The 22,768-nt window shown below is 41.3% G+C and overlaps 1 protein-coding gene across 8 annotated transcripts in view; it reads left to right on the top strand.

Moving 5' to 3' along the window:
* Positions 1–12,884: 12,884 nt before the first annotated feature.
* Positions 12,885–22,768, top strand: part of gramd4a (GRAM domain containing 4a) — a 51,627-nt gene continuing 41,743 nt past the window's right edge. For 7 of the 8 annotated variants that reach the window (XM_086268520.1, XM_086268519.1, XM_086268518.1 and 4 more), the window contains exons 1-2: positions 12,885–13,366; positions 22,468–22,681. In XM_086268520.1, the coding sequence (XP_086124646.1) occupies positions 13,338–13,366; positions 22,468–22,681 (243 nt within the window). In that variant the 5' untranslated portion in view covers positions 12,885–13,337. Of the gene's footprint in view, positions 13,367–21,910; positions 22,121–22,467; positions 22,682–22,768 lie in introns of those variants that run through there. The other variant, XM_086268517.1, reaches the window with a different exon arrangement.

Here is a 22,768-nt window from a genome sequence, read left to right as displayed (position 1 = left end):
CAGAGAACAACAAATATGCGCCGCGTGCCTTCATGCTGCATCGAGGCCTTACAAGCTCACACAATACTGTAAAAGGCTACAGTGGACTTCCACTCTACGGCGGTGCATTCACAGGCTGCTGCTGTTGTGTTTGAGTGCATGCACACACGCAAGAGTACGGTGTAAATGAACTTTAATTATGTGGAATGAAGAGGAATTCCTCCTCTGCTGAAAACTCAGCTTTGCAGTTGGAGCACTGTGAACCTGAAGCCTTGTTTTCCAGTGTTTGTCGAGCCTGTTTATCCAATGCAAGACACACTCCTGGTTACCAAAGTCATGAGATCTGGTGAATAAGCAGATTAGAGTTGGCCGTCAGCTCGGTTTAACTCCGTTTTAGTGCAGAATCTTTAAAATAAAATAAAAAAAAGCCATTTGTTGATCTTTCGTAGTGTAAAAGTAAGAAACAGACTAAGCGGGTCTGTTCAGAAATTGCGTAATTGATGCTGCCTTTTAATCGCTAAGTTTTCAAATGTGGGTTAAAACTCAAAATGACAGCAGCTCTGAAGCATTATGCAGCTAGTAAAAGGTCATTTTACAATGTACAGTCGCTAAATGCCTTTGTACCTTACATCCTGTACACGCCCAGTGTTTTGCCCTTATGTAATCAATGCTGTTGATAAGATGTGTGTTTTTGTATAATCTGAGACACTGGAAATGTTTTGTAACATAATGTATATTTATTTTTTATGGTTTTGAGACACTGGAAAGAAACAAAAAAAGATTGTATGACTGTAAAATTAAAAAGCAATGACATGATGAATTTTTAAATTGCGTTGTCTTAGCGTGTCTGTTTGACGGAAGGGAGCATGGCTGGTTCAAACATGTGCACCAGTCAAGCAAATGTGGTAACATCAACGTTTAGCGGTTTAACAAATGATGAGTAACACAAACTGGAAGTTACTCATTTCATAGTTCTACACTTAGGTTTAAGGTCTGAGCTCCCAGTTTTACGCACATTTGTATGACATGATATATTCTTGCTGGCCACTTTATTAGTTCCACCATGCTAGTACCAGGTTGGGCTCCCTTTCACTTACAGATTCATCATTCCTCAGAGGTTTTAGTCTACATTAACATGACATCATCACACAGTTTCTGCAGATTTCTTGGCTACACATCCATGATGCCACCACATCCCAAAGGTGTTCTATTGGGTTGAAAACTGATGACTGTGGAGGCCAACAAAGTACAGTGTGTTCATCGTTGTGCTCAAGAAACCAGTTTGACATGATTTCAGCTTTGCGGCATGGTGCCTTATCCTGCTGGAAGCAGGATGGACTACAGAGAGCTAAAGAGCCCAAGGAATGCCAGAAAATGTCCCCCACACCATTACGCCACGATTACTAGCCTAAACTGTTGATGCAAGGCAGGATGAATCAATTTTTTCATGATGTTTATGCCAATTATGACGATTTCTGTTGCAGCAAAAATCGAGACAATTCGGACCAGGCAATGTTTATCCAATCGTTATCTAAGGAGTTTGGAAAGAAAAGTGTCTGGACTTCTTTAAGTTGCTTGAAGACGTTTCACCTTTCATCCGAGGAGCTTCTTCAGTTCTAGGGTCAAAAGGTCACTCTTTCGAGGATGTCAAAGTTGACATTTGGCTCATGTGATTAGGTAGTGGATCTTTCTTTCTGATCTTTCTTTCCAAGCTCCTTAGACTACGATGACCTGGATGACTGAGAACCTTCACAGACATCCAATCGTTATCTTCTATTGACCAAAAGTTTTGAGGCCACGCACATGACGCATTGTGAGTTCAGAGATGCTCTTCTGCGTACCTTAGTTAGCATGTTAGTCTGTTTGTGTTACTATTGCTTTCATTTCAGCTCAAAGCAGTCTTTCCATTCTCCTCTGACATCAACAAGGGAGGCAGACCTCCTTTTCGGGCATTCTCTGTAAACCTTAGAGATGGTTGTGTGACGGGAAAATCCCAACAGATCAGCAGTTTCTGAAACAAACCAACAACCACGCCCTTTCTTCCCCACTCCGATGCTCAGAGTGAACTTCACCAGATTGTCCATTGAGTTGGTGCCATGTCATTAGCTCATCATTATTATTACGGCAGATTATATCGGTAAGGAAGCTGAATAAATATTAACGTATAATTTATGGTGAAGCGGTGGGATTTGATAAGTTTGCACTTCTTCCCACTCATTTTCCATATGTTACTGAATAAGAAGAGGTGAAGCGATATTGAAATGTGTTCTGCTTTAGTTTAGCATTATTTTTCTCTTTATTGCTAAATGAAATTCTCTATATTGTTTACATGATCAAAATAACAAAGAAACAAACAAGATATTCACATAAACATGTGATTGAACAGGTTTGCTTAATAAAATGGCCACAAGTGAATCTTACTCATACTTAGTTCTCAGGTTGCTCTTGATAAATGACTTTCACTGTAAAGCCCTGTACTAAGCTTCTTTGGGTTCCTCTAAAGATGCACTGCTTTGGCTTTCCAAGGCTGATGGCCATCCCCACAAGATTAGGAGACTTAGAACAAAGAACTGAGTCTGATAGGACCGTTAATGATGCTTTCGGTTAAACTATGTGAGACTTAAGTGAATTACAGCTGTAAGGTGTGGAGTCCCTCTGTCTTCTTCGCATGTCTAACCTCAGCTGACTCATGTGACAGATGTTTGCAGGGCTTTTTTTTTTCGTTACATTTTTTATTTTATTTTTGAGGATCAGATGCCACATCAGGGTCTGGGAACAGGCAGCTGTGCTACGTCCGTGACACAAACCCTTGCACATAAAGTCGCTGCCACTGGGTATTGCTGAGGAAATGAATGTAAACAGGCACACAGAAAGGTAAGATGGCAGGGTCATGTTTCACAAGCCTATTGGGTGGTTAGGTGTTATAGCAACTGAAGCCAGGCCTCCCCTCAGGTGAAAAAGATAAAGTAAGTAGCTGGAACAGAGGTAGCCTGTCAAAATATGATGTGTGGTGGGATTAGATGGCTCAGTCGTGAAACCTGTACACATTAAGTGTACAGTGACAACACTTTGTCTGTGTTTATGATCTTTATTACATTAACTTCCTCGGTTGTAATTATTTTGTCAAAACAGGAATCATTTTGTCAGGTGGCCTGTATTTCACTTTGAGAAAAACCAAACCAAAAACCTCCAACTTAAACCTGAGAAGTTGGGTAGGCACATTCAACTGGCCTTGGAGCTCTTTCAGAGTCACCCTCTACCCTCTTCTTTATCTCTGTCCCATCACAGCCACTCAAACTAAATAATTTAATTCGTGAGAACTAAAGCTGGCATCCTGCAGGAGTCCATGAGCAGGATACAACCAGGCAGGAGAAGAAGAGCAGTTAACTAATACAACTGTGCCCTCTATTGGTAGACTGTGATAGTGAGTTTTGTTCTTCAGTAATCCAACTTGTGAGGGGAAAGTGTAAGTTTTCACTTCATATAAATTTGTTTGTTTTTTTGGTGCCTGTCCTGTTCAGCTATCAGAATTGTTGTCTGAAGGGCAGGAAAGATGCCCAATGGATTTATTTTTTCAAGTGGTCCACTTGATTGATCTGTATTATTATTGTTCATTTATTTATTTTATTTAAAGTTATTACAAATTGGACAGACAACTAGACAGAAAGGGTAAGAAAGAAAGAAAGAAAGAAAGAAAGAAAGAAAGAAAGAAAGAGGGGAAGGGGGGCAGTAAGAGAAGACACTGAGAAAATCTGTTGGATCACCTACTGTGGAGATACAGAAAATTATTTTACTGCTAGAATATAACCTGCATTATTAACATTGCATTAATAATATATCCTACAGCCTTGATATTGCATTAAAGATGTTTATTAAAGCTATTGACACCATGTTAACCTTTTATTACAGGTACAGCCAGAAGTATCTTATACACGTTGCATGTTTGTGCTCATTCAGAGTTGATGTTCAGTCTATTAAAGAAGGTCTCAAGCTTTGTGAAGCGCTATGACTTCACAATCTATTGTGTAGGAGACTTAGAGCATAGAAGGCAGCATACACGCTTACAAACACATAGAATCCATACACCTGCCAGGCCAAGGCCTGAAATTCATTTAGCTTCTAACTGCAATGCAGTTACTGCATTGCAGTTTACTTGGTTACAGATGACCGGAGTCAAGGATCAGCCCTCAGAGACCCTCGAGGCTTGAAGTTCATTGCCATGTATGGAAGGTGTTATAGAAATAGGAAGTTCTGTGTCTGTTTTTAGCCATTTAAGATGTACCATTTACTGTAATCAACATCTTTGATCTGTAATTGACGCCATGAAGGGGGCGGTATCCCTGATGCTTTAAAAGTGTTCTCAGTCATGGGGTTCAGTCATGGGGTTCTCATTGTTGATTTCACAACACTACTAAAAGAAGAAAAAAGAAAACAAACAACAAGAGAACAATGCGATACAGAGATCAAAGTAACAACCTAGATACCTGTGAGAGTAAATACTAAATATTGAATGTTATTGAGCAGCATGCAAGACTGACAGCGCACGATATGCTTTAAGGTAGTAGCCAAGGAAGATGTAGTTTGTGTCAGTGAGCGTCCGTGTGTACACCTGTGTGCATGATCGCGCTTGAGTTCAAAAGGTTTATCCACGTAGCGATCTGGGGAGCCATAGCCCCGCCCCCAACCGCATGAAGCAGACATGGAAGAAACCCAGGCCAGGACATCCACAGGGTGCAAAAGCCCAAGGAGGACCACCGGAGAGGCAACCTTGCCACCTTCATTAACACTTTAAATCCATTTCAACAGGAAGTTGAGTCGCTTACCACCATAACCACCATGGACCATAAGAACAGCCTGCTTTATCACTTTTATCACAACAGAAACTTGTATGGAGGATGCCCTGGCATTGTGAGGGCATCCTGGAGGATCTCCTCCCAAATCTGCACCAGGGCATCACTGAGCTCCTGGACAGTCTGAGGTACAGACAACAAACATAATGTCCCAGAGGTGCTCTTTTGGGTTTAGGTCAGGTATTCTATGGCGAATGCTAAATTGACCTTACAGTGCAGTGAGCACGGGAACAAATAAAGGATGTCAGGCCCTCAGGCCAATGTCATGAAGTCTGTTTCTGATTGTTTGGTCAGAGACGTCTGCACCAGTGACCTGCTGGAGGTCATTTTGTAGCTCTGGAAGTGCTTGTGCTGTTCCTCCTTGTACAAAAGCGCAGATACCAGTCCTGCTGATAGGTTAAGGGCCTTCTACAGCACTGTCCAGCTCTCCTAGAGTAACTGCCTGTCTCCTGGAATCTCCTCCATGCTCTTGAGACTGTGCTGGGAGACACAGCAAACCTTCAGGTAACAGCACATACTGATGTGTTGTCCAAGTGTTGCCTCATGTTGCCAAATATAAAACTACTGAAAAACCAGTGAGAAAAGATGAGGAGGGGTAAATGTCATTGCCCTCCACCTGTAAAACCGTTCATGTTTGGGGGTTTGTCTCTCATTGTCCCTCTAGCACACCTGTTTTTCATTTCATTTCATTTGACTTGATGCTAAACTCTTCCTTTAATTGTTTTTGAGTAGTATGGATCTGCAACAGTGTTGAACATTCTCAAGGCATGCACTGGCTGATAAGACAATATCTATATATGGATACAATTTAGACTTGAGTCAAGGATCCACCTCCCACAGCTGAATGGAGGTGGTTTAGCTGTGGTGGTTTAGTTTGTTTAGCTGTGGTTGACCGATCACAGATGTGTCCTGATTGGTTTGAAGCTCTCTTCTGCAAGTGTTATGTGTTCCTCATCTGTGAGAATGTGTCAGTCTGCTTAGGCTAGAGTCTAAATTTGAAATCTTGCATGAGGTGGTTAGCGTCAAACCCCTGCTTACATTCCAGTGGGCTGTGACTGTGTGTCCACACATCTGCTGCAGTAGGTACACTCAAGGCGTCCTCATAGTGTACTCCAGATAATCTTTAAAAGAAATCACATTAAAACTACTTAATCATATCTGCAGATATCCTCATGCACGTCTGCGAGTGAGTGTAATCTCAGCTTTGTGGATGGTTTGTGATCTTGCCACCTGCCCAGAAATATAAAATTATTCTTGCCTCCTGCGTTAGTTTTGTTCACTCAGAGAGTTTTCGTAACAATTTTGGTCATGTGTGATGCCAACAGATTTGGAAAATACACAATTGTTAGTGTAGCTTATGGGGACAAGCTGTTTAAATGCCACATGCTGTTTGTTTACTGCTGCCACCAAATGATGAGCTTGTTTTACATCCTTCCTTTGCCCCAGATGGGTGGCAATGCTACTGCTCATTTCAGGGCCTTTAAAACACCGCTCTTCATCCTGTTTGTTTTAGAAACTGCCTTTTGGGTTACACGGAAAATTCTAGAGAAAAGCATTCTTTATTTAGCTGTAAAATGATTGTATCACAATTTTATTTATATAGTCTAAAACCACAATGACAGTCACCTCAAGGCGCTTTATATTGTAAGCTAAAGACTGAACTATAATACAGGCTCTACAATCATAATATAGTTTTAAATATTCTGAACATGTTGTATACTTTGGCACTCCACATGTAAAACGTGGGGAGGTGTGGGAAGCCAGATCGGGCGCCCCCCTTCCGGCTCTCCTCTCTCCTATCTTGGCCCTCTTGTCTTACTTCTCTCTCAGAATCAGAATCAGACTTTATTTATCCCCAAGGGGCAATTAAGATACAACAGAGCAGCATGACGTTGAAGATAAGGACAGGGCATAAACAGGCAATAAGAGTCAGATAATAAATACACAGAATATACAGTATATACACAGTTTTAAAATTACACAGTTTTAAAATTGAATCACCTTTTATCTACACCTTTTCTGTCCCTTTGAAGAAATGAGGCTCCATAAATGTTAAAGAGGTAAGTATTTCTCAGTTGCAGTGAATAAATAGACAAAAATAAACTGTAGAAAACTAAACAGCAGAAAGAAGTATAGAAATAACAATTTTAACATAAACCAGTGACACAATCTGGCGCCTGATCAACCCTGGCAGGACCTCTTTGGATGAGGGTGTCCAGTGATAATGGCCGAAACACCCGATGAATCCAAGGTCCACTACTGACGATGTGTCCCAAATTTTAATATGATAATGTAGATCAGATCTCTAATCCTAACCAAGGAAAAATGGCAGATTAGCTTGGGTAAAAGACTGAAAGTTGAGGCACACAGCGATGTGTTCTGGGCTGCCTTTCCTCATAACAGCCATCCCTCAAGATTTTCTCCATTTAAAGCCATGCATTATCAGGGATTGTAAACTCAAGTCCTTTTACTGAATTAGGTATTTTGCCTTGCAAGTTATTATTAGCACATGTTTACCCATTATTGTAAACATGTGCTGTAACTTTAAGATAAACATTTTTTGAGGGTTTTTTTTTAGAGAAAGGTTAAATTTTAAGTTCTTTTGCAGACCAGAACTATTTCTTTTAGGTAATAACAAGTCGTTTTATGTTTTTTTCTTTTGGAGGGAAAAAAGATAAAAAGTAAAATAAAGCATAAAACATTTAACTCCAAAGACAGTCTGACAGGTAAAATAGGCAGACAGAATCTTTTAGGTTCTATAGTAACACAAACACTAAAACAGCTGCTAGGAATGTTTTTCTAATCAAACCTGCTGTGATAGATGGACTCTATTTTATCTATTTTACTATAAGAGGAAAACGCCATCCTTTTAAGACACAAATCTTACTATTTCTTTGTTGAAACAAGTCCACGAAGAACAACATGTTAGTATTAAATTAGCCGTCTTATCTAAATGTGTTTTGCATCAGCAGTCTCGTCATCCGTCCTCCCCTTCCTCCCAACTGTTCTATAATTGACTCAGAATGCTCGGCCAGTTGCATAAGACACGCTCGGTTGTGCAACCCTCTAGAAAATGCTGGTTTGGGATTAAGAGGTTTATTACAGGATTTCTAAATGAGCGCAGAGGGAGGATTTGGGAAATCTCAACAGCGGTAGCTTTGCTAGAAGACATATGAAGAGGATCACAAGCCCATTGTTGTGTACGTGTGCGCGTGCGTCTGTGCGTGCGCTCTAAGCGCGACTGAGGGGAATCCCATCTAAAAGCTTTAGTCCTCTTGGTTACTGCACAATCTGAAGCCCTGAGCGGTATCCCGTTGGAGCTCATAGTATTTACAGGTCAAATTTTGCAAGGTCATGACAAAGCAGCCGCTGCTGAAATAACCTGCAAAAGACAAGAGGACTAAAACATAGACATAGAGAGGGCACACTGAAGGACTGGTTTAGGTGGCTCAATTTGGCCTTCAAGAGGATGATGTAATAGAGATTACAAGGAATTTGTGATTGATGTAATATTGAATCAAATATTCCCGCAATAGTATAGTTGCATGTTAAAAACATCTACCATACTTTAACCTAGCTTCAGAAAAGGTATTAGTACTATGCTCTTGGTGCACATTTGATCGCAACATTCTGCTGTAGAGACTGTAATTCAATATTGGAATAAAAGGAACAGCACCAAGCTGGTTTAAGTCACGTCTTTTTATGTACTCTATGCATGCTCCCTAAGGGGCAGTACTATTAGAAAACTGTAAGCTATGCAGATGATATCCAGCTATCGATCCGTCTATGAAGCCAGAGATGATTATGCCCGCTCCAAAAAAACTCAAAGCAAAATATTAAATAAAATTAAGAACTAAATAACTTAAAAAACAACAACAACCATAAGCAACATTGTTTCTAACAATATGTTGATGACAGGATGGCATTACCTTGGGTCTCCAGTACTACTGTGAGGAAGTTTGGAGAAAGTTTATGTGTCCATGAACCCTAACATACTCTAACATGAAGACATGAACATTAAAAATGTGCATTAATTACTTTGAGGCTGGTTTTAATGGGTTTCCTTATCCGGTCGTTAAGTCTGACGTCACTAGCCGTGTCTGGGCCTAAACTCCGCTGCAGGTCCATATATCAAACGATCACTGTGGCATTACTGAGAGTTGAAAAACTGTCTAAAGTCTTTCATCTTTAATAAAATGATCAGCGTTCTGCTCTACCAGGTGTAACAATTGAGTTTAACATCCAGGCATCCATGAAAATGGAGTTTATGACATTTTACGGAGTTAGAAGTTAGCAGGGAGTTAGCTCGCTAGTTTCTATCTAAATACAATATAGCATGTCCTGACTGCGGGGTTTTGGAAACAAATTAAAACGTACAGCTCTGTTATCACTTCCAGCATAAATGAAGACAGAAAACTAAACAGCAGTGACATTTGCAGGGTTACTGAAGTTTGGCTAGCTGGTATATAATGATGTGCTACGTGACCGCTAGCGACACAGCTATGTTAGCATAATATAAACAAGCTAACTTTTTTTCCACTGGATAAAAGTTAACGTGAGTGTTCTCGGTGGTCAGGAACAAATGTAATCGCATGGCAGGATGCTGTAAAAGGACCAAACTTCAGCCAGGAGAACAACTGAGATAATCCATCCACAATACTGCTGCATGGGCTGGGCTGTAGTTACATCCTAAGGTTTTAAAAACTGAGCTTAAATAAATGATTAGCGGTAATAAAAGCAGAGGGAGGTCAACAGTGATCACTGACTGTTTTAGGAGCTTTTTGAGATTAAATAGAAGAAAATACAAAACATTAAACATGTTAACAACACAAAAGCCATATTAAACGCAGACTACTTTAGGCCCGGAAGTAGGATTCGTCATGTCATCACTTAACGACCGGATTATCTGACTGTCCAAGTATCTGATCCAGGGTGGTGCAGTTAAGCAAATTCTAAATCTTACTCCCTGAATACAAATCTCCAGTCACTCCTGCTTGTGTTTCCTTAAGAGGTAGTCTTAAGAGGCAGACTTCAGCTATCAGGCTCCTCTCCTGTGGAGCCAGCTCCCACTTTGGATTCAGGAGACAGACAGTCCCTGTACTTTTAAATTCAAATTTAAAACTTTTCTTTTTTTAAAGGTGACAGAGTTAGCTTATATGATCTTGAGCTATCCCACACTTTTCAGTTGTCTGTCTACTACTTTGAGGTAAGTCACGCTGACCTGAAAATCGATAACATATCACTCCTTGTCAAACATTCTCCTTGTGTCCATGTGCTGTCATGTGTTCTGTCCGATGAGCCCAGGGAATGTCCTTCTTAGACGATGCCTACATACAATGTCCAAAGTATTTCCCAAAACATCATATGTAGTTTACCTGTGCTCAGAACAACCAACATATTGGAATACAATACTTGTAAAACAGGTGAAGCATTATGTGGATCCAAGAAATTGTCCTGTAGTGATAATCTACTGTGATATTCCAGTATGTATTACTGTTAACTTGTGATAACTTTGAATGCACCACTGCTAATTACCAAATTACATGGCGACATCAACAGTTCATTTCTGATATCTCATTTAAAAGTGTAGACCTGGGCTAGCAAGGTTAACAAGGTGCATTCATAATTCACTTTGATATTACATGCTAACTTAGGTTAGCAAAAAAGACACGCTTTACTTACTAAAGAAATCGAACAGCTCACTCTGGCTAGTACAATCAAAAGGCAAAGAAGACAAAAAGCACCTGGCCACAAACCCTATCCAATGCACAAAATCTAAAGTAATTAAATTAATGAACTCTGCAGAGAATAAATCTGTACCTGGCTGTAAAAATGTTTGTTTCAGCTCCAAAGATTGTCATTTTAAAATTGGAGTACATTAGGATTGACCCACTTTTGGAGCCACCCCTAGTGGTCATTTGAAGAACTACACCTTTAGGCACTTCCATATTGCCCCCCCCCCCCCCCCCCCCCCCCCCCAACGATGTAGGTTGCTGCTTCCATAAAAGTAATTATTTGTTCAAATAGCAATCTAAAATTTTGCATAGCAGACGGATAAGTGGTGCAAAGCTGTATTTTAATCAGTAGGCTTGTCTTGCTAATTAGGCTTTATTTCATATAATCTGATTAGTGATGCAGAATACTACAGAAAGCTCTAGACAACTCAAACTCTAAGTATACCCTTTCATGTAAAGTCTGCACAAAATACTCTTGAACTACATATGGAAAATCCCGTGCCTCACACATTTGCCTACACAAATGTGAAGGTAATCTAAACATCTACTGTCTTTCTTTGTCTTTTGTTGAAGCTAAAACCACACAAGCAAAGCTGCAGGCCAACCAGGGCAGAACTCTAGTGAAGACAGAGCTACTGCAATCCTCACTGGGCTCATTGGTAGTCTGACAGCAGCCATTGAAAGCACTTGTGATTACTTCCCCGTAATCTATGGTCTTATCTGAGGGGCCAGAGGTCAGTTAACTCCTGTTTCTCTCTCAGTTTCTATCCGTTTCACTCTTCGCTCCTTTCAAAGCTCTCTTCTTTTTTTCTCATTTGAACTCAAACAGTGGAAAGAGGACGGTCAAAGCGGTCTGTTAGCTCAAGATCACTTCATCACACAATTGCTCAAACAGTGGGATAACTTCATACAAGAGGCCCCTCTGGGATTCTGTTACTTCGAAAAGACCAGGAGAATCTCAAAGACTGACATCAAAGACTATGCAAAGGTTAGTATCCTGAACTGTATTTTAAGGATTTATGGAAAGTGCCTATTTTCAAAAGTAAGGTGTCTGAAGTTGCTGTACTCAAGATTTATTTTACATATTGACTCGTTTAAGACATCAGCCTTATTGTGGGTTCACAGGGGGCAAACGCAGAGCAATGTATCTACAATAGATGAACAGTATCCGAAAGTCATGAACCCAAGAAATGAAGCCTTATTAGAACGGTCTCGGTGGATAGCCGTCCGAAAGCCGTTCTTAAAGAAGGGAAACAAACAGAAAAGTTTGACAAATGACATTTTTGGTTCAAATCATTATCAATATGGAGGTCAGAAGAGTGGTACAACAGTGAGTGTCATTTGTAAAGGAGGCTCTGTCATGGCTTGGTGCTGACATTTAAGCCAGCTGTGTTGGCGATCTTATCATCGCTGATGAACACAAGTACCATGGGATTTTGATCCACCATGCAATGCCATTTGGAAAGTGTCACTTTCCAGCATCACAACGACCCACACTGCATTAAAAGCATACCTAGATAGAAAACAACACAGTGGAAAACTATTCATGGACTGGCCTCCCCAGCATTACTGAAGGAGTGTGGGATCATCTCGACAGAGAGAAAACCAAATAGCAGCAGAACTCCAAGAAGCCTGGAGAGCTCATTTTAACTTCTAGATCCAGTATCCACCATGTTTCAGTGTTTGTTTGTTTATTCCATGGCAGAGCAGATAGAGATTTGAAATATCAGGTAGACCTTGGCAAACAGGTCTGTAAATATGCCAGCAATTTCTTTATAAGTGTGCTTGAAGAAGCTAAGTGATTTTTTTTATAAAGAAAAAGGAGGAAGCTTTTGTTATTGGTGACTTTTACACCCCTTAAAACCTGTCACGTCTGGCAGCAGAATTAGAATGCGATGTTGTGCCGGAAAATTTAGATTTTCCAAGCATATAAATAATCTATAGGCTCCTCTTGTCCCTGTGTTTCCTTTTTCTGTTAATTTATCCATTGCTATTAGTGTCATTTTGGTTATTACAGTAAATGTATAGTATCAGCTGGCAGGCAGGGCAAAAAGGAATAGGGCCAAAACAGGATTTATATTATATTGTTACTAGTGTTGATTTGAAGAAAGTTTAACAGGAGAAACTAACAATAAACTTTTAAAAAATATTAAAAACAACACTGAAGATATTTCCTATATATGACTCAATAGAAAAGATGATATTACTGCAGTAGCGGGTTGATTTACAGCGATTAAGTGCATTATAAGGAGGCCATTGTTTAGCCACCTGTTCTATAATTTATCAGGATGTGAGAGAGGCAGCCACAGGGCGGTGGTAAGGAGAAGTCGCGGTGTTTCCGCTCGCGTCCCGTTTGTGAAGCTTTGCTGTGAAGCGTCAGCCCCCGGCGGCGGCGGCCCCTTTAAGAAAGAAGCGCCGCACACTGACGAAATTTCCCCGGCCCTGCTCTCTCTGCCAGTCTTTGTAGATCGACAACAGATCGGAGCAGCGCCGGTATCTGCAAGCTCCGGGCCAACGGCGCTGGTCAGGAAAGCTCTCTCCAGGGAGGAGGGGGGACACGCAACTGGTATTTTTTTTTCCCACTGTCTGCCTGCCTGACCGCTCAGCTCTCAGCAGGAGACGACATTTAGTCGGCTTTCAGAAATTAGCGGATGTATCGTCGGGATGGATGGACGGAGTGAGCGGCATTCGCCGTGAGACTGGCGCTAATTTGACGTCCTGAGCAGCAGGTGTACAGAAGGATAAAGCAGACTAAAAGGCAATCTCAGTGTTCATGAAACTTTGCTACGATTTACGTGCTGGGTAAGAAACGCTTATTTTATTTGTGAAACACAATAAATGGCTGTCGTTCTGGAGGGGAGGGAGAAAAATGAGGGGTATTATTTTATGACACCCAAGCTGTCCCAGCGTCTCTTCGGGGTCACCCAAAATGCGGATTATTTTGGTTTTCTTTTTATCTTTCCTGAGACCGCTAACTCGAGGCCTAAGTTCAACCCCCACCGTTTGAAATTAGTCGCCCTTAACAGATAAAAGTATAACGGACGCATTTGTTGTATCGTGTTAGTTAGTTTGGCCTAACTGTGCCAGAGTCTGACGGCTTTTGATGCTGTTTAAAAGAGAGAGAGAGGAAAAACACGCTTCTTCTCATTTCCTGGCCCAGTGTAACAGTGAATTTTTAAAATCAACTTCTAGTCTCAACCGAAACACTCAAAAGCACTTAAAAACAAACAAATGTTAGCGTAATATTTTACATATTTTCATGTTTTGTACCTCGGTTGCACCCCCAGAAAGATAAAGTGCTCGTGTGGTGTGTTCACTTACAGTCGGAACCTCTGACCTCTAAAAGGTGCTGTCAAACTGGATTTTTGATTAAACCAGTTTGTACAGGGCTTTAGTTTTTTTGTCGCCATACAGAGTTCAAATGTGATTACTATTTGATCAGAATCACGTTTTAACATCCTATGGAGGAGAGTGACCAGTTGTTGAGGAAGAATCTATTGTTTATATCCTTGATTATGTAACTGCAAGGTGAAATAATAGCGCTGATGCTGCATGGCCAGAGGGCTGGAGGGCAGGAAGGAGTGTGTAATTTCCATGCTGTTGGCTGTTACATCATGTGCTGATCGTGACTGTTTGAGTAAACCTCACTTCAGCAGCCCCGCTCAATAATGCAGGAATTCATATTAGTATTTAGTATTTATTTATTTATTGTCATTGTCAAGAACAATGAAATTGCGTTTGGGGCTTCCATACAACCCAAAAAAAAGAAGAAAATAATAAATACCCCTTAAAACCCAAGTGTACATATTTAACCCAGTGTGACTCCAATGCAATAAGACAATCCTTAGCAATAATGTTCGTAGAAATTCAGACAAAGACCTGAGAAACATGACAAAATACAACAATGCAACCCATCCAATATTATTGTACTGTGAGATATGATATCAGATATGATAGTTATATTAACAGAAGTATTTCCTCATGAGTCATTTGTTTTTGGGTTTGAGTTTGCATATCAGTGGTACATCACACGGCATGCATGACCCTGAGTGGCAGCATTCAGATGCTGCACTGCCCAAACAATAACCCTTGACATGATGTTAGGGGGAAAAAAAGCCTGCCTTTTTATTTTCGTTGAGCAAAAACCCCACTTTGCCTAAAGGGTTGCATTAGTGGGTTAGATAAAAGCTGGCGTATCCTTGTCCCCACCATTATTCTTCTGTCAGTATTTGTTCGCTGGGGGCTGTGCTTGTGCTTGAAACCTTTGTTTTGCTTTCAACTATAAACAGAGCCGGATGTGTCTAATAGGTCTTGTTAAAGTTCATCATATCTGCGCTCTCCTCCTGCCTTCCTGCTCCCTCCCGAGGGTTGACATCAAATGAAAAGGCTGGGCTCAATAGAAGCATTCACAGTGACGATATGATATGTATGGAGATAGATTGTCTTTAATCAGAGGCGTGATGCCTATATGCTGATATGGAAACTTGCGATATCTCTGCGCTGTTACAGTGCCATTGTTTGTTTTAGTTATTATTCTGCTTGTCAGCAGCCTGATGCTGTTCGTCTCTTCTGACCATCTGTCGCCCTTCACCTGATTATTAATGCAGGAAAGTGAACAAAAGTTGCAGCTGCCCATTGGAACATTCTGGCTGTTGCCTGTAGATGAGTTATTTAAAGGTCATGTCCCTCCCTCCCTGTCTCTGAGTGTCTTATGAAACTCATACAAGTTGAGAATAGCTCCACGGGTGAGTGTCTTGCTTTATTCAGCCTTGTTTCTACAGAAACTAAGCACCACGGATGATGAAAGCAGGATGTCCCTACATGGGTTTATACACCACGTTCAGTGAAGGCACCTGTAACGGGAAGCTAGTTCTAAAGCATCAGTCACCGAAATGGAAACACCGCACTGTGGCAGGTCTTTGTTTTCTTTTTAAACAAGCCTTTATTATCAGACCTGACTGCTAATGTCCCAGAAAATATACAGACAGTGGCCCTCATGTGTAAGCGCTCAAGCTTTATTGGGCACCCTTTCATGTATGGTTGATGGACACCAGTGATATAGTTATGACTGAAATTAAACTAAGAACCATTTCATGATGTTTAGACATAAAACCATGTAATGAGTGTCTCTCATGATAATGCGTTATCATGGCTACAAAGACAAATGTTTAACTTAAGAGGTTACTATGCCTCCTGATGAGTGCATTATGTTGATTTCATAGGGCTCCTCAGCTAGTTGCTTTGCAGGATTTTATGAGCACGTCTATGAAGCTGTTAATAATCCAGAGCAATAATGTGATTAGTTTGCACTTTTATTGGGGATTTTGTTACTGCAAAAGTGTATAAGTTACGGTTTTCACCTTGTGAATGTGTGTGCGTCGTCTTGTCAGAGTGCGGTCTTGACGACACTTTGTGTAGCAGCAGCTACTAGAAATGTGCTTTTGAGTGCTTCGCCAGATCTGTCTGTGGCAGATTCTTGTCAGCATAATTTCTGGCGTAACTTTAAGTTACGTGTCTGCAGGTTTCAGTGCACTTAGTTGCTGGCACATGATTGGCTGATTGGATATTTGGGATAACAAGCAGTTGAACAGGTGTATTTAATGAAGTGGCCTGTGAGTGTTTGTAAAATTTTCAGAGGGAGGCAGTGCTGTTTCACCATGCATAGACTTTACTTTGGCGGGCTGCCCAGGTATGTGGACAACAAATATATTTGGCTACATTGCTATATTGTATCATTTATCTTTTCATCCAACAGCGCCATCTGCAGTTTACTAATAAACACTTCCTTTGTTTACAGTGAATAATTCTATTCATTTCTATTAGTACTGCTCACTTAGCCCTGACCCTTCCTTAACCCTCCGAGGGTTAATATTAAGGCTAAAGTAAATATTAAGTATTATTAGTTTTAATCCACTGAAACAAAAATATTTCACAGCTTGTGCCTCGAATGTTTTGATCACAAGTTGGTGTTTTGATTAATATTAAAAGGAATAGCACATTCATTGTTATGCAGATGATACCCAGCTTTATCTGTCATTGAAGCCAGACATAGACCAATTAGTTAAACTGCACGAGTGTCTTAAAGACAAAGGTCTGGGTCACCTCTATCAGGTGACATTGAACCCGCCCGTAGTTACAGCTCAATAGGCTGCTCAGGGCTTCCCATGATGCACTGTTTCTTCTTCATTCACCCCTTTTCAACATCTGTGTGTATACTTTGCACTAGGGCTGGGCCATATCATACCTTTCACAGTAATACCGGTATAATGTTGGGCAACGATAAGAAAATGAAATATCGCGATAGAATATGGGTAAAATGCACATGCGCAGTGCCTTTGTTTTCATACGCTCATGGCGGCGACGGAGAATGAGAAGGGCGAAAGCGGATCGTTGAATGAAACAGATGAACCAGAATTGGTTTGTAAAAATGCTGCAACTTCAGTGGTGTGGAACTGGTTTAGCTTTCGTCCGTCAGATACACAACAAAGCACATTTTTTGGTAGCGCATGCTAGCGGGCCGTCGTTATTACCGTGTTTTTTGGAAAATACGGCACATTTAAAATCAATCCTTTGATTTTTCTGAAAATCGACAGGGCCCCTTATAATCCCGTGTGCCTTATGTAGGAATTCTGGTTGTGTTTACTGACCTCGAAATGATTTTATGTACACGGCGCTCGAAAATCTGTCAAATGTTTTGGTACGACTTTGCTAAGCTACGAAGCTGCACCGCTTGATGGATTGTCGGAGTTTTCCGGCTATCGTAAGCAGGAGGCCTCTGCTCTCGCCTCCTTCCCCTAACCCCCAATTGGTCGCAGATGGCTGCCCCTCCCTAAGCTTGATTCTGGTGGAGGTTTCTTCCTGTTTAAAGGGGAGTTTGTCTTTCCCACTGTCGCCAAGTGCTTGCTAGGGGGTTGTCTGGTTATTGGGGTTTTCTCTGTATTATTGTAAGGTCTTTACCTTACAGTATTAAGCCCCTGGAGGCTCCTGTTGTCGTTGTGATTTGGTGCTATATAAATAAAACTTAACTGAGTGCTTTTGAGATGTGTAAAATGTCAGTTTTAGTTTTAGTTTCACCTCCATGGGAAACCACAAGTTGCAGAAATAACTCTTGAGTAAGTCGACTAAAGGGCATAAGACTGCCTGCAAAAGCATGACCATGTCTGGCTGTTGTAGCGAGCGTGACCCACATGACCACGAGTAACTTCAGGCTATTAAGGTCATTAGCAGGCGATATCCCAAGAAGACACAGACATGTATACACACACACAGTGTATTAGGCCTTAATACACCAGGCTTGTAAAGCTCCTCACCTTTAACTAAGGCATACAATAATAAACCATTTCAGCCATTGTAATTTTGTTTTATGTGCATATGTGTGTTTGTGCATCTCTCTGCTGCTCTGTTGTTTGGTTTTATGTCAGCAGCAGGCTCTCTCCCCTGGCTGGTGTGTTCACGGTGACTTATGATTAGGTAAAGGTGGGCCGAGGTGTCTTTGTGTTTGTACATAGCCGAGCAAATGACTCATGAGGGCTGTTTGTGTGTATACCCACAGTAACAGTCGCAGCGATCAGACCTTGAGCTAAAGCCCCTTCCTCCTCCTCCTCCACTTCTTCCTCCTCCTCCTTCTGTCCTCTCTTTTCATCTTTTCGTCCTCCTATTTAAGCTGCTGTGGTTGAGGCTGCTCCTGGACCAGAGAAAGAGAACCTTTTAAAAAGGAAATAAGTAAACAGGAGGTAGCCTGAAGAACACTCCGGTGAAAGGAGGCAAAGAATAGCATGGGAACACGCAATGTGCGCTTGAATAGGAGCTTGCCTTGAGACTCAATGCTGCGTCATTCGCTGACATTTTTCTGACTGAAAATGTCAGTTTCTGGGGTTGTATCCAAATGTGCCTCTATTTTCTTTTCCAGCAGGCACTATTGATTTATTTATTTATTTATTGATTGTGTTGTATTATAGGTAATCAACAGCCTGGTTGAGCTGACTATAGGGACCGTCTGAGCTGATCCACCGAGCATGCTGTGAGTGGATTCGGGTGGTTACTGCGAGAACAGATTCTAGCGTGACAGGTGTCTAGGCAAGTGGAGGGAAGTGTTTATTAACCTGCCACTCAGCAGGTTTCCATTCACCCCTTGGAGGGGCGCGGGGATAAACCCACCAGTCACGTTTGTAATTTCCACTCACATGTGCCCATGTGGCCTGTTTCTTGTCTTTAATTCACCGCTAGACTTGCTGCCTCAGTGCCAGTCTAATTGTCATTTGTTTGATTACGTCTTTGCCTTGTCTTATTTCCTCTTAGACACGAGGAGTGATGTGTAGTCTAGTCTGTTAGTGCGGCTCTCCACTGAAGTGTTTAGACTTTTATGAAGTTTGTGCTTCAATCTAATGAGCTTCAAACGAGTCCCCTTTATGCGGGCTCAGAGGAGTTACCCACTGTAGCAAATTATAATTCCTAACACGCTGTTTAAAGGCCTTTGAATGTTCTTCATAATGGCAGGTCTGATCAATTTGTTGCTTGTGCAGGGATCGGCTGCTGAGGATTGATGAAATAAGAGTTTTTACAGTATTTGCAATAAGAAAGAAGTGATTCAATCTTTAGGCATAACAAACAAATGGGCAGTTAATAAGAAAAGCAGGTTGGTAGCTAAGGCTGCCACTCCTGAGCTCTTAGAAAAGAAAGTTGGACTAGTCCTGAGTCTGACAACAAGTCAGTATGGTAGAAAGCTTGACGGCTGTCCAGCCATTCACAAAGCAAAGTCTTGACAGGAGTCCAGTCAGATAAACTCTGCGTCGTGTTGTTGTATGGCAGGCATTCGGTCAAGCTGATTAGGTCTCGGGAGGATTAAATCCAGAACGACTACTACCCATCACAGCCATGTTTATTGTATATTCTGGGGGTCTGTGCTCAGCTGCAAAAACTGATCGTGGTTTCCACCGACAATAAGAGATTTTTTTTTCTTTTTAAATATTTATTTTTAAGAGGCTTTCCTTAGGGATGCACCAGTGTTTGTTTGTTTTTTCTAGCTCTAATATGATAACGATAGCTTAGCTTCAGGTGTCTGCCAAAAAGAACAACTAAAATGTAATATAATAATCAATAAATCCAAATATATCAGTTTACTTAATTAATATTGATAAGATGCAGGTGAAGAGCTGAGCATATTGAGACGTTGCAGAGCAGGTGCACTAAAAGCTTTGGGTGAGAGCGACAGAATGAAGCTGTCTGATCGTGTCTTTGATGTTAACTGACACAGTTTGTGCACGCCACAATGTTAATGTTAGACTGTTAGTGGTTGTGGTTACATACTTTCATACCTTTCATTATCTCGTAACAATAACAGTTTTATTTATATAACAGATTTCATTAGATGAAAACTAAATGTGCTTAACATAGAAAATGAAAAAACTGCGTAGGTTTACGTTGCTTTAAGGCAGTGAAAACAGCAAAACGGAATAAAACAAAACAGCAAAACTTATTAATTGTAGGCCTGTGTGGTTTTGAGTCTGTTTTTGAATGTAAACACAGACGTAATTGATCCCGAGTGAGCAGGTTGGTTGTTCCAGAGAACAGGACCACATTAACTGAAAGCACCTTCAGCAAACTTGGATATGATTCTGGGTATAGTTAAAGATCTGAACCTGATGACCTGAGAGGTCTGACTGGGTTGTAGGCAATCATAAGGTTGTTTACCGTGCTGATAAGAAATGTTAGTGTAGCCATAAAAAAAACCCTGTTTGTTAAAGGACAGTTGATCCAGCTGTCTACTTGATTACAGGAGTAATTGAAGCTGTTGAGGTAAATGGCCTGTATTTGTATAGCGCTTTACTAGTCCCTAAGGACCCCAAAGCGCTTTACATATCCAGTCACACACACATTCACACACTGGTGATGGCAAGCTACATTGTAGCCACAGCCGCCCTGGGGCGCACTGACAGAGGCGAGGCTGCCGGACACCGGCGCCACCGGGCCCTCTGACCACCACCAGTAGGCAACAGGTGACGTGTCTTGCCCAAGGACACAACGACCAAGACTGTCGGAGCCGGGGCTCGAACCGGCAACCTTCTGATTATAAGACAAACTGCCAACTCTTGAGCCAGGATTGCCCACATGTCTCCATGTGTCTCACTAAACGTGTCATCATCATCCATAGGTTTCATTTTTTTATAAGTCAGCTACATATGTGCTAAAGTTAGCTGCAGGTCCTAATTTAGCTTTCAGCCGATCTGATACAGTACACTCTTCAGCTTTTGACATATTTTGTTTTTGAGTAGGTGTACTGATTATTTTAGTGTGAATCAGTACTCGTTAGTACCAACATAACTCGTTGATAGTACAGAGTGTGGTACCCATCCATAGTGTTGTCATGTTTCTGTTGTCCTGTTAGGATTTAAAGTAGACACATGCTGTTGCTTACACTAGTTAACAATGCGGAGCTACAGTGGGCTAAAAGTTTGGGATAGTATAATTTTGGACTTGGACAATCTTTGCACCATTTTTAACTGTTTACCATTCGTTTTGATATCTGTCCCTTACATTCACTTGTTAGGCTGCGGTAGGCTAGATCCTTGTTCGCAGCCAGCAGGCCAAACAGCTTTTTCTGGAAGAAACACTGAGTGCGTGATAGTTGCAGTGAGTCACAGCTAGAGCCTGGCCAGGATAACAGTCAGTTGATAATATTGCAGCACATGTAGCCAAGTAACGTGTTCATCTGAAGTTGCCAGTTAGATTGTGAAATGCATTGCTGGAAAACTAATAAAAATCAACCCACGATTCTTTCTTTTCAGTGACATTTATATTCGTGCACTCATTAAACGCCTGTGTCGGCACTGGTCTCAAGAATTCGCGATCTGCCGGACTGTGCTCGCTACAGTTGGTCAAATCACCTTTAGTTAGCGCTTCTCTGTCACGCGCCATAAAGGAACAGGAAGCTAGAAACAACATAAAGCTGAAAGAAATGTGTTGGTTTTGCTAATTGAGATCAAAACACTACAATAACACAACATTTTATATTTTTATTAATATTTCTATTTTCTGTCTATTAGTCATTTCATACACGGACCAGTTTAGAAACCATGAGTCCTGATCACATACTTCTGGATGGCACTATTGATGTGAAACAGCAGCCTTGACAGCACTGTGATGTGTTTGCCAGAAACAGTTTAGCACCTGTTGTGCTTTGAAGCTGGTTCCTGTTAAACTATCATGACCTGTTTCGCACATTGCTGGTAGATGACTTTGTAAATCCTGTCTGTATTTCGTTACTTTCATAAGGGTCAAGTTTACTGCAGTGGATGATGACTCAAACAGCCCCCAGTCTTCATTAAATGTCAACCCTTGACACGAAAACGCAACCATTAAGCCTTTAACAGCCTCCCACAGTCCCTCTCGACCAGCACCACCTTTCCAGCTATTGATGTGAATTAAATCTGCTGTTTGCTGGAGGAGTGACAGGATACGGTGGCCCCATATTCCTGTGTAGACTAAAAAGAGGAGGAAAATCCAAACACTGGCAAATTTGGAGCCTGAACATGCAGTCCAAGACTGTAGTATGTGTTGGTATGTGAGAAAATGGATCAAGCACCGCCTTACAGGAAGAGAAGCGTGACACGTTACATTTCTTAGATTTAAGATTAAGGTTTTATGTTACAATCAGTGAATATTTTTTAACTAATAATTGAATCCCTTCCTCTGTATGTGCATCAAATTAATTCAGTAAAATATAAACCAAACTATTCTGTAAACAATAATCTGTATATAACGATGAAGAAAAACATGTTTACATGAACTGCAGTGGGTCTGTGAGTTTTGTAAACAACAGGGGAGTAAAGACATTGTTTTCCTCTCAGTGTTAATGACTCGTCCTTTACTGCCTGTTCAGCAGCCCGTGTATTTTGCGCCCGCAGGGTTGCCGTCCGCCATGTTAAGGTAAAGCCCAGGTGTGCGGTGTTGACCATGCTAAAGCGCCTGGACAAGATCCGCTTCCGAGGCCCCAGGACGAGAGACGAATTCCCGGATCTGGCCGAGTCGCCACCTGCCTCCGACAACGAATGTAGCGACGACATGCAGCTGAAGCCGAGAGCAGCTCTGCGTGACACAGAGGACGTCCTGCGAGAACCCGTGAGTGCTCATCATTTTGTTTTCTTCTTTTGTGTTTGTTTGGTTTTTTTGTCCTGTGATGGAAAGGTAAACACACATGGGAGGATT

This window comes from Aulonocara sp. 'chitande type north' Nkhata Bay, linkage group LG17 (assembly GCF_057382095.1).
Source record: "Aulonocara sp. 'chitande type north' Nkhata Bay isolate Kocher_YH1m ecotype deep benthic linkage group LG17, A_spYH_male_GT1.1, whole genome shotgun sequence".
Lineage (NCBI taxonomy): Eukaryota > Metazoa > Chordata > Actinopteri > Cichliformes > Cichlidae > Aulonocara > Aulonocara sp. 'chitande type north' Nkhata Bay.
Note: the sequence above shows the minus strand (reverse complement) of the source record. Positions and strands in the feature narration are given on the sequence as shown.